Source organism: Aphidius gifuensis, linkage group LG2, assembly GCF_014905175.1.
Source record: "Aphidius gifuensis isolate YNYX2018 linkage group LG2, ASM1490517v1, whole genome shotgun sequence".
Lineage (NCBI taxonomy): Eukaryota > Metazoa > Arthropoda > Insecta > Hymenoptera > Braconidae > Aphidius > Aphidius gifuensis.
Window position 1 is genome coordinate 17,441,442 of NC_057789.1, and position 14,213 is coordinate 17,455,654.

The following is a 14,213-nucleotide window of genomic DNA, read 5'->3' on the forward strand; positions in this document are numbered from 1 at the left end:
GTTTGTTGATATGTTGCTATGTCTAGAATAATTCAAATACCATTTTAAAATTTATATTGACTTCTAATATAAATGAGTGTTTTTGATTTTTATATATGAGGTGATCATTGTAGTTTATATATATTGGTCTAGGTTAGTTTTATCGTTTTATTAATAAGATATAATGATTATTAATATAATTATAAAAAATTAGTATGGGAAAAAGAAAAATAATTGGGAAAATCATCATATTCTTCTATAAAAAAAAAAAAGTTCAAAAAAAATAACAATAAACAGAAAAGCTGATGATGATGACAGTGATGATGATGACGATGATAATGATATCCCTGAAGTTTACAGTAGTGAACGAACCAGACAAAGAAATTTTTGAAAAATTTAAAAAAGATAGCATTTTCCTATAATCAAGAATATGACTATGAATTCGAAAATAATATTTTAATTGGTTTAATGGATAATGAATGTACTTATTGCAAAGCATTAAAATACAAAAAAGAACCAAGTGGTTTATGTTGTGCAAATGGTAAAATTAAACTGCCAGCAATAAGGAGTCCAATTGAACCATTGTAATCATATTTAATTGCTGAACTTACGAGGCCGGCGAAGCCGGGTAACACCTGCTAGTACTAAATAAAAATATACAGTCGTAGGTCTGTCGGATATGTGTCGGAATTGTGTCGGATTTACAATTCTCACAGTCGTGTGTCGGAATTGTGTGAGAATTGTAAAATCTCACAGTCGTGAACAGATGATTCTGACAGCTAACCTCACTTTTAATACACAAACAGAATCGAGTTTTTTCAATAAAAAAATTATTTAAAAAAAAAATTATTTAAAAAAAAAATTCTAATGTGTCTTAAATTGTGAGAATATTATTTAGAAATTTTTAGACATAATATTTTATTTTTTAAATATTATGTTCTTCTTATTCATTTTTGTGACTCAGAAATTCTTATAGTTATGTGTCGGTTTTGTATGAGATGTGCACAAACCGACTGTCAGATCGGTATCGCCATTTTCGCTAGGGGAATTATTTTTTCAAATTTAATTCTACAAACTTATCGACAATGACGTTTTTTTTGTATATCATTGGTTTTCGTGCTACAAGCATGTAAACAATAAAAAAAATTTTTTTATGACACATAAGGTGGCCGACTAATTGGACTAAAGATTGACTTGGCACGTAATTTCAAGCTTTCCTACAGCCTTATCTGTTGAAGGTAGGGGGGATATTCCGATATCTGAGACAACATGTTTTTTACAAGGTAGGCATGAGGTTATAGGCAAGATTTATTATTAAAAAATTAAATTAAATAATTTATTGAGAATGACTTTTTTGCTTCTGTCAATTGTTTTTCGAGTTTTGAGCGGGTAAACAAAAAAAAAAAAATGTTGCAGAGAATCGGTTTCTATTCTCGGTGAATCAAGCATAAACTACCGAACTCAGCAGTAAAAATTGTCAAACTTTTAAGTAAAAATTTTAGCACCAGCAATTATTATATTTTAAATCTACTAAATTTTACGGCTTGTGGCCCCGAGCAGTGATGGGTAATTTGACGATTTTTGGGATTTCATACAATCATACGTATGGTACTACATCAAATGTATGGGCCGGTTTTTCGTCCAATATGACAGTTAACTAAGGATTAAACTCTAGTTAACTAACTAATGGATTTGGTTACCAACTGCATTTTCATATAGCTTTAGTATTGATATGCCTTTTTTTTTTTCCATATAAAAGAAAGTAAATCATTTGTTAAACCCACATCACTACACAACTGTCTAAACTGTTTTTTTTATTGCACAACAATAAATAATAAAGTAATTCGTCGAAGAATGAATGTCATTGAATCAAAAAAATTATTTTACAGTCATTATTATGACTATACTTCGGAAAATTGGCTTACGAGTTTGTCTGGATAATATTAAAGTATGTCAATATAAAGAACAATGTGAACTTAACAAATAGATTTCCGAGCTAAATTTGATACGTCACTCCTAGAAAATAATAGATTGCAGTACTCCATGTATTCGTTTTTTTAATCTAACAAAATATTATTAAGGTCGAAAGTACATCCCATCGTCGAACAAAGTTTGGGCCCGAGAGGGTGCGCATCTACATATGCTTATAAAAAATATTCTCAGTGCCCCTCTGTCTCAAATATATTCACTATACTGACAGGTTCTTGGTAGTATGTGTATCTGTATTCCATCTGGATAGGCACACACATACTACCATAGCCAAGAAACATGAGACAGCACGACGAATAAAAGAGAGAGAACGACCGCTAATGATAGAAAATTTAATAATTAAAACTTGAATATCTTTCAAAATCCACGGAGAAAAAGGATCTATATGAGCTTAAAATATTCGTATTGAAAAGTACTATAAAATGATTAAAAAAACAGCAATATTAAACAACAATTTTTTCAACTACGAGCGTAAATGTGTGTTCCATCCCTATCCGAGTGTGTTAAAGTTGTCAACTTTGACATCAATTATCTAAAAAAAACCACGCATTAAAATTTTGAAAAAATTCATCAAAATAGATAATTATTCAGGCTTTCATTTAAGCCCAAAAAATCAAAAATTAAACAACGGGAAATTATCGGTACTTTCGACCTTAACTATTGTTACGGTTTTTGGATTCCACGCATTAGTTTTTGACAGTATTTGGAAAATAAGTTATTTAAAATTATATTACAATCTAATAATTAAAACCTTATGCTTTGAATAATTGGACTCTAACTTACATACAAGATTTCGAGTATTTTAGAATATGTGTATTAATATAAGTTATTGAAAAACAGATCAATTGCGAATGATTAATTCTTCAATATGTCCACTTAAGGTTGTTTTTAAATCGCATGACCGGGCGACGTTTTGGGTTCACAAGGGTACTTGCAAACGTATGTTAAATAAAAAAATTATAGCGCCCCCTCATGCCTAAAATCTTTTCACTTTACTGATGCGTCATAAGTAGTGTGAGTGTTGCCGGCTTATATTTACAGACACTAATACTACTCTAGCAATAAACATTCAGGGGGAAGTTCCATGGTAGAAGTACTACAGGTATGGCAGTAGTCCATGCTTTTTTCGTCGCGTTCTGCGCAGCCTTATTTTTTCAACCAATCAAGAACGCGCCATCGAGCTGTTTTGCTTTTCTTTCTAACACGCAATCTCTATTATAAGATCCTCTCTCTCTAACATACTGTTTTGACAACTATTTTTTATATTGTTGTAAATACTAATAAATATATGTGGAGCATGTTTATAAAAAATCAAAAAAATAAAAAAACCAAGACAGTTTAACAAATAAATTATAATATTTTCATTGTTGTTGTTTTTTTTGAGGCCACAAACAATAGAGGTTGTGTTGTATTTATTATACTTGGATTCATTTATTTAATATAAATAATTAATTTTTATTATTGATGTATGTGAATCATTATAAAATATACCAAATCTAGTTGAATAAATATGATAACTTCTGAAAAATTAAAAAAAAACTTGAAAATTTTCTTAACGAATTTGTATCGCGCGCGCATAAAGTCTTCCATTTTTGTGGCGAGAAGGCGACCTTTTGATTGGTCAATTCACGGCGGCCAAACCAGGCTGCGCACTGCCATACCTGTAGTATTTCTACCATGACACCATATAAAATTTTTCAATGTAGTTTTAATGGTCGGCACTCGTATTCAGAGGATGTTCTCATTAGCTGATGGCAACTTTTTATATAGATTTTACAGTAGACACTCATCAGAGCTTCAATGTGTTCTTGACGCGATTGATTTTATATGATGAGATATGTTTGTACATGAGCTACAAGTTTTACAAGCGAGCCGATAGAACTATAGATTTTACATAGAAAAGCTTCACAAGCGCCACCATCGGAAAAAAAACGCCCTAATGAGAACATCCTCTGAATACGGGTGCTGGAAATAGTTCACTGTGCGCCACCAGATGCCACGGTGAATAGGTCAGATCTAGAGTGGGTATAAGCAGAGTGAAGCCATAGATGATTTTTATCTCGGCACCCGTATTCAGAGGATGTTCTCATTAGGGCTTTTTTTTTCCGATGGCGGCGCTTGTGAACTTTTTATATAGATTTTACATAGAAAAGCTTCACAAGCGCCACCATCGGAAAAAAAACGCCCTAATGAGAACATCCTCTGAATACGGGTGCGGAAGTGACGGAACCCTCTTATACCCACTCCATACGGTGAGCTCGGAAGTGACGAAAACCTCTTATACTCGCTCCATACGGCGAGCAGAAAATGTCGGACTAATGGGACCTCGGTGGCTTCACTCTGCTTATACCCACTCTAGTCAGATCCGTATTGGAACGTACCCCAAATTTTCAATGTAATTCAGCCGGCTGAAACCCGTAAATTTAAAAAGTAATTAGCCAATATCTTTTAAACGGCACTGAAGAAATGGATAATTTTTTTTTCATTGATTTCGTATTTGTAAAGTGTACAAATCTGTAGAAAAAAATCAAAATTTAAATTAAGAGTTTTAAAAGTACAAGCGCAAACGTACCTATACTCCCTATGCTTGCGTGTTAAAGTTATCAACTTTGACACTAATTATCTGGATTTTGACGCAGAGGAAAATTACGAAAAAATTCCACCAAATAGATAATTATTCCATTTAAACATTAAAAAAAAAAATCGAAAATTAAATTACGGGAATTTCATTTGAAAACAACCTTAACTTAAAGTTAAAAATAAAAACATGAGTTCGAGTATGTTAAACTTGTCGACTTTAAAATAATTAATTCAAAAAATCTGTGAAAAAAAAAATTGCAAAATGATTGAGTATATCGAATATTTTGTTTGAAAGATAAGACCATCGTGAAAAAATTGTTAGCGAATTTTTATCAATACAGAAGCAACCTTAAAAATTCTATGATGTAAAACCGTATACAGGATGGCAAGTTAAATAAAATATTGAAAATGTAAAAAAGGGTATGAGTACTAAATAAACTTACGCTCTCCTGATATATGCATGCTCGAAAATATTTTCACATCACCTCCTGCTTCACGAACATTCTCAACAAGGTCAACATATTCCTTTCTAGTAGAAATGTCTTGACATCTATCAAGGATAAAATCTTCCTTTAATCAGTCACATAAAAATAAATGTTGTATTATTTTACATCCATACCTGAATAATTTGTCAGATACGAGTAAAGTCTCGATCGCTTGTGACGCAGCAGCAACTTGGCAGTGTTTTTTGCCATAAAACGCTCTTGACGGATTAGTTTGTAGCATTGCATAGAAGTTTTCAAGTGCTTTTACTTCACCTGCTGCTTTTGTATCAGAGATTCGAGACACTACCGTTGATTCAGCTAGAATTTCTATAATACAAAAGTATATACGTATATATTTGTTTTAAATTCATTATTAATAATTTTGGAGTTAGTTTTTATATATATATATTTATGTATTGCCTTTCAACGAATGTTTAAACCCCGAGCTTGAGTGTACAAGCATAAATTTGCTTTTGTTTTCCATTAGCAATTTATTATCAGATTTTATAGCTTGTTGAGTCATGTATTCCATAAATTGGTCTTTGACAAATCCAGGACTAGCAATGATAACACACTTAACAACATCAAAATTCACATGTCGAAGGATTGCTTGAACTACACTTTCGTAAAACCGGTGTAGACCCTGTTGTAGGCAAAAAAAAAAAAGCTCTTTTCACCCAGATAAAAAAATAGATTTTCCAAAAATAAATTAGAACGTACTCTTAATATTTTCAACAGACCTTTTCATGCTGCGTTACCATGCCTTTTCGTTTTTTTGGAATAACTTGATCGATTTTAGCACGGACGATCGTCATATTTGATGTAATTAAACATATATTAGCGATGCCGTCCTGCATTACAACAGCTGCTACATCTGCATTTTGATTTACGTCGCATGCCATGTCTATCCTGTCTAGAGCGATTGAATCCCACTTTATTTTTTCAAGTACAAACTGACGATTTTGCTCGATATCTAAAGTATGATATGCTCCCATCTGGAATACCCAGGAAATGATCAAATACAGATTTCGAGAACGGTAACACTTAACTTAAATTAAAAAAAAATATCAATAATTAACCTTAACATATTGGTTTTCAATAATGTTTCTTCCTTTCAGTCGGAGAGTACACGCTTGAGTATCAAAATCTATATTTTCAACAGCAATAGTCAGTGTTGTGCGTACTCTAGTACTGTTTGTACTACCAGTTGAGCTTTCTGTCTGGACTTTTCTGCAATTGAGATGCATCAGCAAACGACAACGTGGAGATACTAAGAAATTTTTGAAGTTGAAGCTAATCACATATTTGAAAATAATTAAGGCTACCTGATTGTCGAACCAGAAACACGATCGCATTCACAAATAAGGTTGTAAGCATGCCACATGTCTTCGGGATTTTCTGGCACCAATGCAACGGTCCTGCAATGTACAATTATAAATATTCAGTAACAGTGATCACAAGATCTTAACTTACCCTCCATAGTCCTTTTCAATATTTTTGAAAATCAGTTTCATTTTATTTCAATCGAATTCAATTTTCTAGAAAATCACTGTTATGTGTAAAATTCAAGGATGATTCGCATTCCGCATTCGCATCTTTAGTCGCTCAGCCAAGAAGTCTCTACATAGTCTTCTTGCGCTCAGCAGTCCAATTCACAGGGCAAATTTTTTACAATTTAGGGCTTTTTTTTGCCGCTAATGGCGCTTGTAAAAATTTTTTTTATATAGATTTTACATACAAAAGCTTCACAAGCGCCGTGAGTGGTGAAAAAAAGCCCTAAATTGTAATGCCCTGTGAATTAGACTGCCGTATTCACGGGGCAAAATTGTTCTCATTAGGGCTTTTTTTTTCCGCTGTTGGCGCTTGACAAAATTTTTTTTATATAGATTTCACATAGAAAAGCTTCCCAAACGCCACCATCGGAAAAAAAAACGCCCTAATGAGAACATCCTCTCAAACAACATTTTCGAACGCCCTCATCGGCTGTAAAATGTAATCTTTAATTTTGCCCGAGTGCTGTGAATTAATTGGACTGCGGTTTTTTCACGGACGCTTCATGTTTATATATGCGGGCAAGATTACGATATCCGAGACACCCCATTTTTTTGTTGGTTTCTTATAGGAAATTTTCTCAGGATTACGGAAAAAATTCCTACGAATGCGCAAAGTGGTTAAAAATTGAGTTTAATATGAAAAATACGGCTATTTATCGGTTATGTAAATATACTTTGTAAAATAATAATTATTTATGGAATCTAGTAACGGCATTTGATTAAACTCGTCGAGTTAAAGAGAAAAGTCTAAATAAAAAATTCAATATCTCGAATTGTTTTCGAGGTGCGATAATCTAAAAATTTCGATACATCCTTTTTTTTATTTTTTTTAATTTCAATAATGGAATTCAATAGAACTCGTCGAGGAGAAAAAAACATCCTATATAAAATCTTCGATATCTCGAATAGTTTATGGATTATTGACTAAGTAAAATATTTTGGCTTGTAAAAATATGTAGGTATTGTTTGTTTATCTATAATTAAAACTAAGGAAAAGGTGTAGCTAAATAAAAAATATAGCTATACATGCTAAGTTAGAAAAAAAATATCGATGGCTCGAAAACTATCCGAGATATCGAAGTTTTTATATAGGCTTTTTTTCTCTTTGACGAGGTCTAGCAACTTTCATTATTAAAATTTTAAAAAATCAAAAAAATCGATATATCGAAATTTTTAAATTATCGCACCTCGAAAACTATTCGAGATATTGAAATTTTTTTTTGACTTTTTTCTTTAACTCGACGATATATATAAATATATAAGAAACCAACAAAAAAATGGGGTGTCTCTGCACCCGTATCATGAAGAATAGAGAACAAGAGGACGAACTTAAATGGGGCTATCGAGCCAAAAACGCTACAAAAACCAACAAGGTGAATTAGTTCTATTTTGGCCTGTAGATAGCTCTGCTGCGAGGCTTGGACCACTTTTAGCTGTGGTAGTTACGTACGTGTGATAATATATGAAACGGTATCTTTACATGTGTAGGTGCAATGTTTATCTTTCTTTATCATTGTTGATTAAAGAAGATTAAAGAAAAAAATAGATTAAAGAAAAAAATTACAATTTTACGGAAAAAGTATCCGCGAAAGTATACATGATTATAAAAAAAAATTAAAAAAATCAAGGTTGATCATGATTCAATAATAAAAATATTTATCAATTGAATTCATATCGAAAAAGAAATCTTGATTAAAATTAGTTTAAAAAAAAAAAATAATATTGTCGGAAATACAAGGGTGCATTCCTTTAATAAAAAATTTTTTTTCGTTTTGCAATTTCGCCCTGTAATACCGGCCAAAATTTTATAGGAAAAAGCTGTTTCTTGTAGTGGCAGTACTGGCACATGACATTATTTTTTTTGGCTTCCAATTATTAGATGGATAACTGTTCAATGTTTATATCAAACTGAAATAAATAGAAAATTGACTTGTTGTGATTGTTTGTTATTGTCACATAGGTCGTACCACACATTATCGTAAACTGTAAAGCCTGGAATATTGCATAGAGAAATTTATCACTTTTGTCGTTGTTTCTGTTTTTAGTTTTTAGTCGGTATCACAGGGCGAAATTGCAAAACGAAAAAAAAATTTTTATTAAAGGAATGCACCCCAACACTCGTATAAACATGTTCGTTATTTTTAGAATTAATTTTTTCTATATTTCAATTCATAAGTGCTTTGAAAAAAGTTGACTCCAATATTAACAATTCAGCATCTATCAAATAATAACAAAAATAAAGTAATTTAAAAACAAATTTTGAACTATGTTAATCATTATTTGTTTCAGTTTGTTATTTACAGATAATTGTAAGTTACCTTTAATATAATAAATTTGTTGATATTGTTATAGTTTAAAAACATTTTTAAAGTTTATTTTTTATATATATGTCAATTACCGAATACCATTTTAGTAGCCATACCTAAAAATCATAGTAATTATCATTAAAATAATATGCATTATTTTCTTGACTTAAATTTCATTATTTTATTATTATTATATTATTATGAATATATATAAATAAACTATGTACTTATTTTATCTTTATTATACAACAAGATTGTTTAGATTGGAGTAATCTAACCCTAACGGTATGACCCAACCCGTTTCGTGGGTTGAAATCAGGTTATTTTGGGGTTAAGTTTTTATAAGGTTTCTTCGTGGTTGGGTAACCCTGGTGAAAATAATTTGGCTATTCCGACAAAATTAATTTGCCAGAAAATGGCATATTATGGCATCCAAAAATCATGTGAGAATATGTCAGAATATGTCATAATATGGCATATTCTGACATATTCCGACAAAATTAATTTGCCAGAAAATGGCATATTCTGGCATCCAAAAATCATGTAAGAATATGCCATATTCTGACATATTCCGACAAAATTCATTTGCCAGAAAATGGCATATTATGGCATCCAAAAATCATGTGAGAATATGTCAGAGTATGTCATAATATGCCATATTCTGACATATTCCGACAAAAATTCATTTGTCAGAAAATAGCATCCAAAAATTATGTAAGAATATGTCAGAATATGTCATAATATGGCATATTCTGACATATTCCGACAAAATTCATATGCCAGAAAATGTCATATTCTGGCATCCAAAAATCATATAAGAATATGTCAGAATATGTCAGAATATGGCATATTCTGACATCTAAAAAGTTTGTAATGGCAAAATCATTTTGATAATAGTTTTTTTAGTAAATAATATTTTATTCTCGGTCACGTCGTTGTTTTAATTATGTGACTTTGTTATTAAATTATTACGCAAGAAATTTTTTGAGTGATACCATTTTTTTTACATTTCTTCTTGTACATTGCTTTTTGAAGTTTCTCGCATGTGGTCATCTCACAACTAGTTCTTATATATACGATAACGATATGGATCCATCATATTCATATCCAAAAAATATGACGATATAATAATACAAAAATTTAAATAATCAATGTTTCCCGTAATTGTTTGAAAGAAGTAAAAATGAATAATACGTAAATAGTTATGTTTAATGAATATCAGAAATTCGCCAGGTGCCATAAAATGCCATAAAAAGTTGCGGCGGATTATGCCATATTATGACATAATGTGCCATAAATTGCTATAAAAAGTTGGCGGATTATGTCATAATATGCCATAATATGCCATAGAATGCCATAAAAAGATGGTAAATTATGTCATATTATGACATAAAATGCCATAAATTGACGTTAAAAAATGGCGCATTATGTCATAATATGTCATAATATGACATAATATGGCATAATCCTCAAAAAAAAATCTTGTAAGAATTTGTCGGAATTTGTCGGAAGTCCAAATAACCTTAGAAATTCCGGCATTTTCCGACAAATTCTGAAAAGTAATAATGACAGAAGATGTCAGATTATGTCATATTATGCCATAATATGGCATAATATGCCATAATTTTCCTGTCATTTTATGGCATATTATGGCATATTATGACATAATCCGCCATATTATTTTCACCAGGGAACCGTTACCTGGCGGATGCAATGTGCGCAAAAACAACTGTCTCTGACCGCGTTATATAATGGTTATTCTAAGGTTATGTAAACCGAAAAGCTTCACAAACGCCACCATCGGAAAAAAACGCCCTAATGAAAACATCCTCTGAATACGGGTGCGGATATGGTAATATCCCCTATATGCGTTTGCATGCATTGTCCCGCATGTTAATTTATACGAAATTAATTTTGTCAAAGAAATAACATACAGGCAACATCCTTTCCTTAGCTCATATTCTTCCCATAGCTTTTTATTTATTTAAATAAATAAATGGTCATAGGAAAAATGGTAGCTAAGAAAAGGAAGTTGTCACATGTTAATTTATACGAAATTAATTTTGCCAAAGAAATAAACATGCAGGCAACATCCTTTTCTTAGCTAATATTTTTCCCATAGCTTTTTATTTGATTAAATTAATAAAAAGCTATAGGACAAATGGTAGCTAAGGAAAGGAAGTTGTCACATGTTAATTTATACGAAATTAATTTTGCGTAAGGAATAAACATGCAGGCAACATTCTTTTCTTAGCTAATATTTTTCCCATAGCTTTTTATTTGATTAAATTAATAAAAAGCTATAGGACAAATGGTAGCTAAGAAAAGGAAGTTGTCACATGTTAATTTATACGAAATTTAATAAATCTAAATTAAAAATATACTGTGGCATAAGCAAACGAGGTTAGTTTATATTTTTTTGTCTGTTTATTGTCTGTAAATAATTATGTTATTAATTTTAATAATTAATTATTTAGACTTGATAATTAAATAATTAATTCGCTTCATTTATTTTAATACTAAAAATGTTTGAAGTTCGGCACAAAAAAGATGGCGGACAGTAAAACTGACACTAGCGCCACTCAATGTTGAACTTTTGATACCGTATTTTTTACATCTATAGGGGTGTATTTGGTATTAATACGGTATCGTATCAAAAATTCAGTTTGATACCGTATTTTAACATACAAAACACCAGTGTTGGGTAGGTAGGATACCTTGGTATCTTACATGGGTAAGATACCATGTAAGATACTGTATCTTACATCATTGGTTTCATACATCGAGGTATCTTACACTGCGTTCCCAGCGCCTCCTATGATTTTTTAGTGGAACCTTCATGCCACAATTTTTTTTTTATTCGATATATACATGTCATTTATTTATTAAATAAAAAAAATGATCATACAGTTGCTGAAGCAACTGTGCCTTCCCTGCGGGGGGAATTTTAATTTCTTCTTTAATATATATTGAAATTCGTAACTACAAATTTATTTCATTCTCTATCGTTACAATGATTATTGTTACAACTAAAATTTATTTAATTTTCATTCATTTTGCTTGTTCCTTCTAATGGGTCATCTCCATGTCCAGAATCGCTTTCTTCTAACCTTATAAACTCTCCGTTTTTGTTCATTTTGTTGTACTATGATTTTAGCCTGTCAATGTTAAATATTTATTACAAAATTGTCGAGTTCGATTGTATTTATTTTATTTACTTTTTTCTCTCGGTTGAATCAGGATTTAACGTTTTAGTTGTTGCTGAAGTCGTCGTTATATTTTTAATTTTTTTATATTCATTTATTTTTAATTCCTTTGATGCTATCACATCACCCTTTTTTCCCTAGAAATTTTCTGCCTCTTCATTCCATAAAGTTAGTTCAATCTAAAATATATTTCCTCTGGTAAATTTATTATCTTTGTTTAGTTTAATCAAACTTTTTTTCATTCAAATTTTATTTTACTTCATAATCACTGTCGTCTACTAATGTTATTGTTCTTCATTTCAATAACCGTCCTGACATTGCATATATAAATTCCACTTTATTTATTGCTATTATGATTGCGATGATATCTAAATAATGTCATTATTATTATTGAATAGTTTTCTTTTTTTTTTTTTTTTTTTTTTCGCTAAAATTATTTTGCCTGCAAATGAATTAATTGGTAGATGTACAATTCCTTGTATTTTTTTTAATCTCGAAATTAATTTTTGGTATATTTTCATTTTCCTCATCGTCATCGAATTTTATATAAGCTTCTACTGGTATCATTATTTCTTTATTATTTATTGATGGGTATTGTTCATCAATTTTTCTCACTAATCCTCCAGTGATCGTATATAATTTGTTTAACTTAAATATTTAATAATTTATCACGTTAATAATTTTTTTAAAATCTTTTTGTTGAAAAATCTTGTTGCTAAATATGATTTTTCCATGATATTTTGCTATACTTTTCTTTTTTGTTTACTCATATTTTCCTAATATTTTCCTATAATTATCGTATTTTTCTTTATATTCAGTGATTTTTCTATATTTTCGTTTATTCGTTTATATATTCTTTATTTTTCTATATTTTCCTTCATTTTCCATATTCATTTTGTTTAGATTAATTAAGGAACTTCGAAAATTTTGGGGGTGTAATTGATATGTTCTCTTATTTATCTTTTTTTCTTTATATTCAGTCACTTTTCTATATTTTCCTTTATATTTACCGATATTTTCCCATATTTATCGTTTTTTTCTTTATTTTCAGTCCCTTTCCTATATTCTCCTTTATATTTACTGATATTTTCCCATATTTATCTTTTTTTTTCTTTATATTCAGTGACTTATCTATATTTTCCATATATATCGTATTGGTTAAGATTAAGGGACTTGGAAATTTTTTGAGGGGGTGTCTACCATGGTTGAGATTAAAGGACTTAGAAAATTTTTTAGGGGGGGTGTCTACCATGGTTGGGGGGGGGGGGTCCAGAAGAAAAGCGAAAACAATAGGAAATTAAAATTCCCTAATAAAAATCCCAAGAACAAGCAGCAGCTAAGGAAAAGATGGAGCTAAGGAATTACAGTTGCTGCAGTGGGTATAAGGAATTATTTTTTAAGCAACTGTAATTCTTTAGCCACGCATCTTTTCCTTAGCTACTGCTTTTCCTTGGACATTTTTATTTATTTTATGAATAAAATACATGTAAATTTACTTTTTAAAAATACAAATGTCCAGGAGTATAGGATTGTTGCCAAAGAATTATATTTTAAACCACATTATTTTTTTTAAACATAATTCTTTGGCAACCTCAATTCCTTAGCTACATTATTTCCTTAGCTACTGCTTTTCCTTGGATATTTTTATTTACTTTATGAATAAAATACATGTAAATTTATTTTTTAATAAAGCAGTAGCTAAGGAAAAGATGTAGTTACGGAATTAAGGTTGCCAAAGAATTATATTTTAAACCACATTATTTTTTTTAAACATAATTCTTTGGCAACCTCAATTCCTTAGCTACATTTTTTCCTTAGCTACTGCTTTTCCTTGGACATTTTTATTTATTTTATGAATAAAATACATGTAAATTTATTTTTTAAAAATACAAACGTTCAAGGAAAAGCAGTAGCTAAGGAAAAGATGTAGCTAAGGAATTAAGGTTGCCAAAAAATTATGTTTCAAGGAAATAATGTTGCTTAAAATATAATTCTTTGGCAACCTTAATTCCTTAGAAACATCTTTTCCTCAGCTACTGCTTTTCCTTGAACATTTTTATTTATTTTAAATAAAATTACATGTATATTATTTATTTGATAAATAAAACTGTCCAA

At 30.3% G+C, this 14,213-nt stretch overlaps 1 protein-coding gene across 3 annotated transcripts in view; it reads right to left on the reverse strand.

The window, feature by feature from the left end:
• The window catches only part of LOC122849228 (protein pelota), a 43,734-nt gene extending 37,018 nt beyond the window's left edge, over positions 1–6,716 (reverse strand). The window contains exons 1-8 of one of the 3 annotated variants that reach the window (XM_044147900.1): positions 6,507–6,702; positions 6,359–6,451; positions 6,113–6,263; positions 5,774–6,028; positions 5,454–5,676; positions 5,168–5,360; positions 4,992–5,098; positions 4,350–4,376 (exon numbers count right to left, since the gene is read on the reverse strand). In XM_044147900.1, the coding sequence (XP_044003835.1) occupies positions 4,369–4,376; positions 4,992–5,098; positions 5,168–5,360; positions 5,454–5,676; positions 5,774–6,028; positions 6,113–6,263; positions 6,359–6,451; positions 6,507–6,547 (1,071 nt within the window). In that variant the 5' untranslated portion in view covers positions 6,548–6,702 and the 3' untranslated portion in view covers positions 4,350–4,368. Of the gene's footprint in view, positions 1–4,349; positions 4,377–4,991; positions 5,099–5,167; positions 5,361–5,453; positions 5,677–5,773; positions 6,029–6,112; positions 6,264–6,358; positions 6,452–6,506 lie in introns of all 3 variants that reach the window. The other 2 variants (XM_044147901.1, XM_044147899.1) reach the window with 2 other exon arrangements.
• Positions 6,717–14,213: the final 7,497 nt, after the last annotated feature.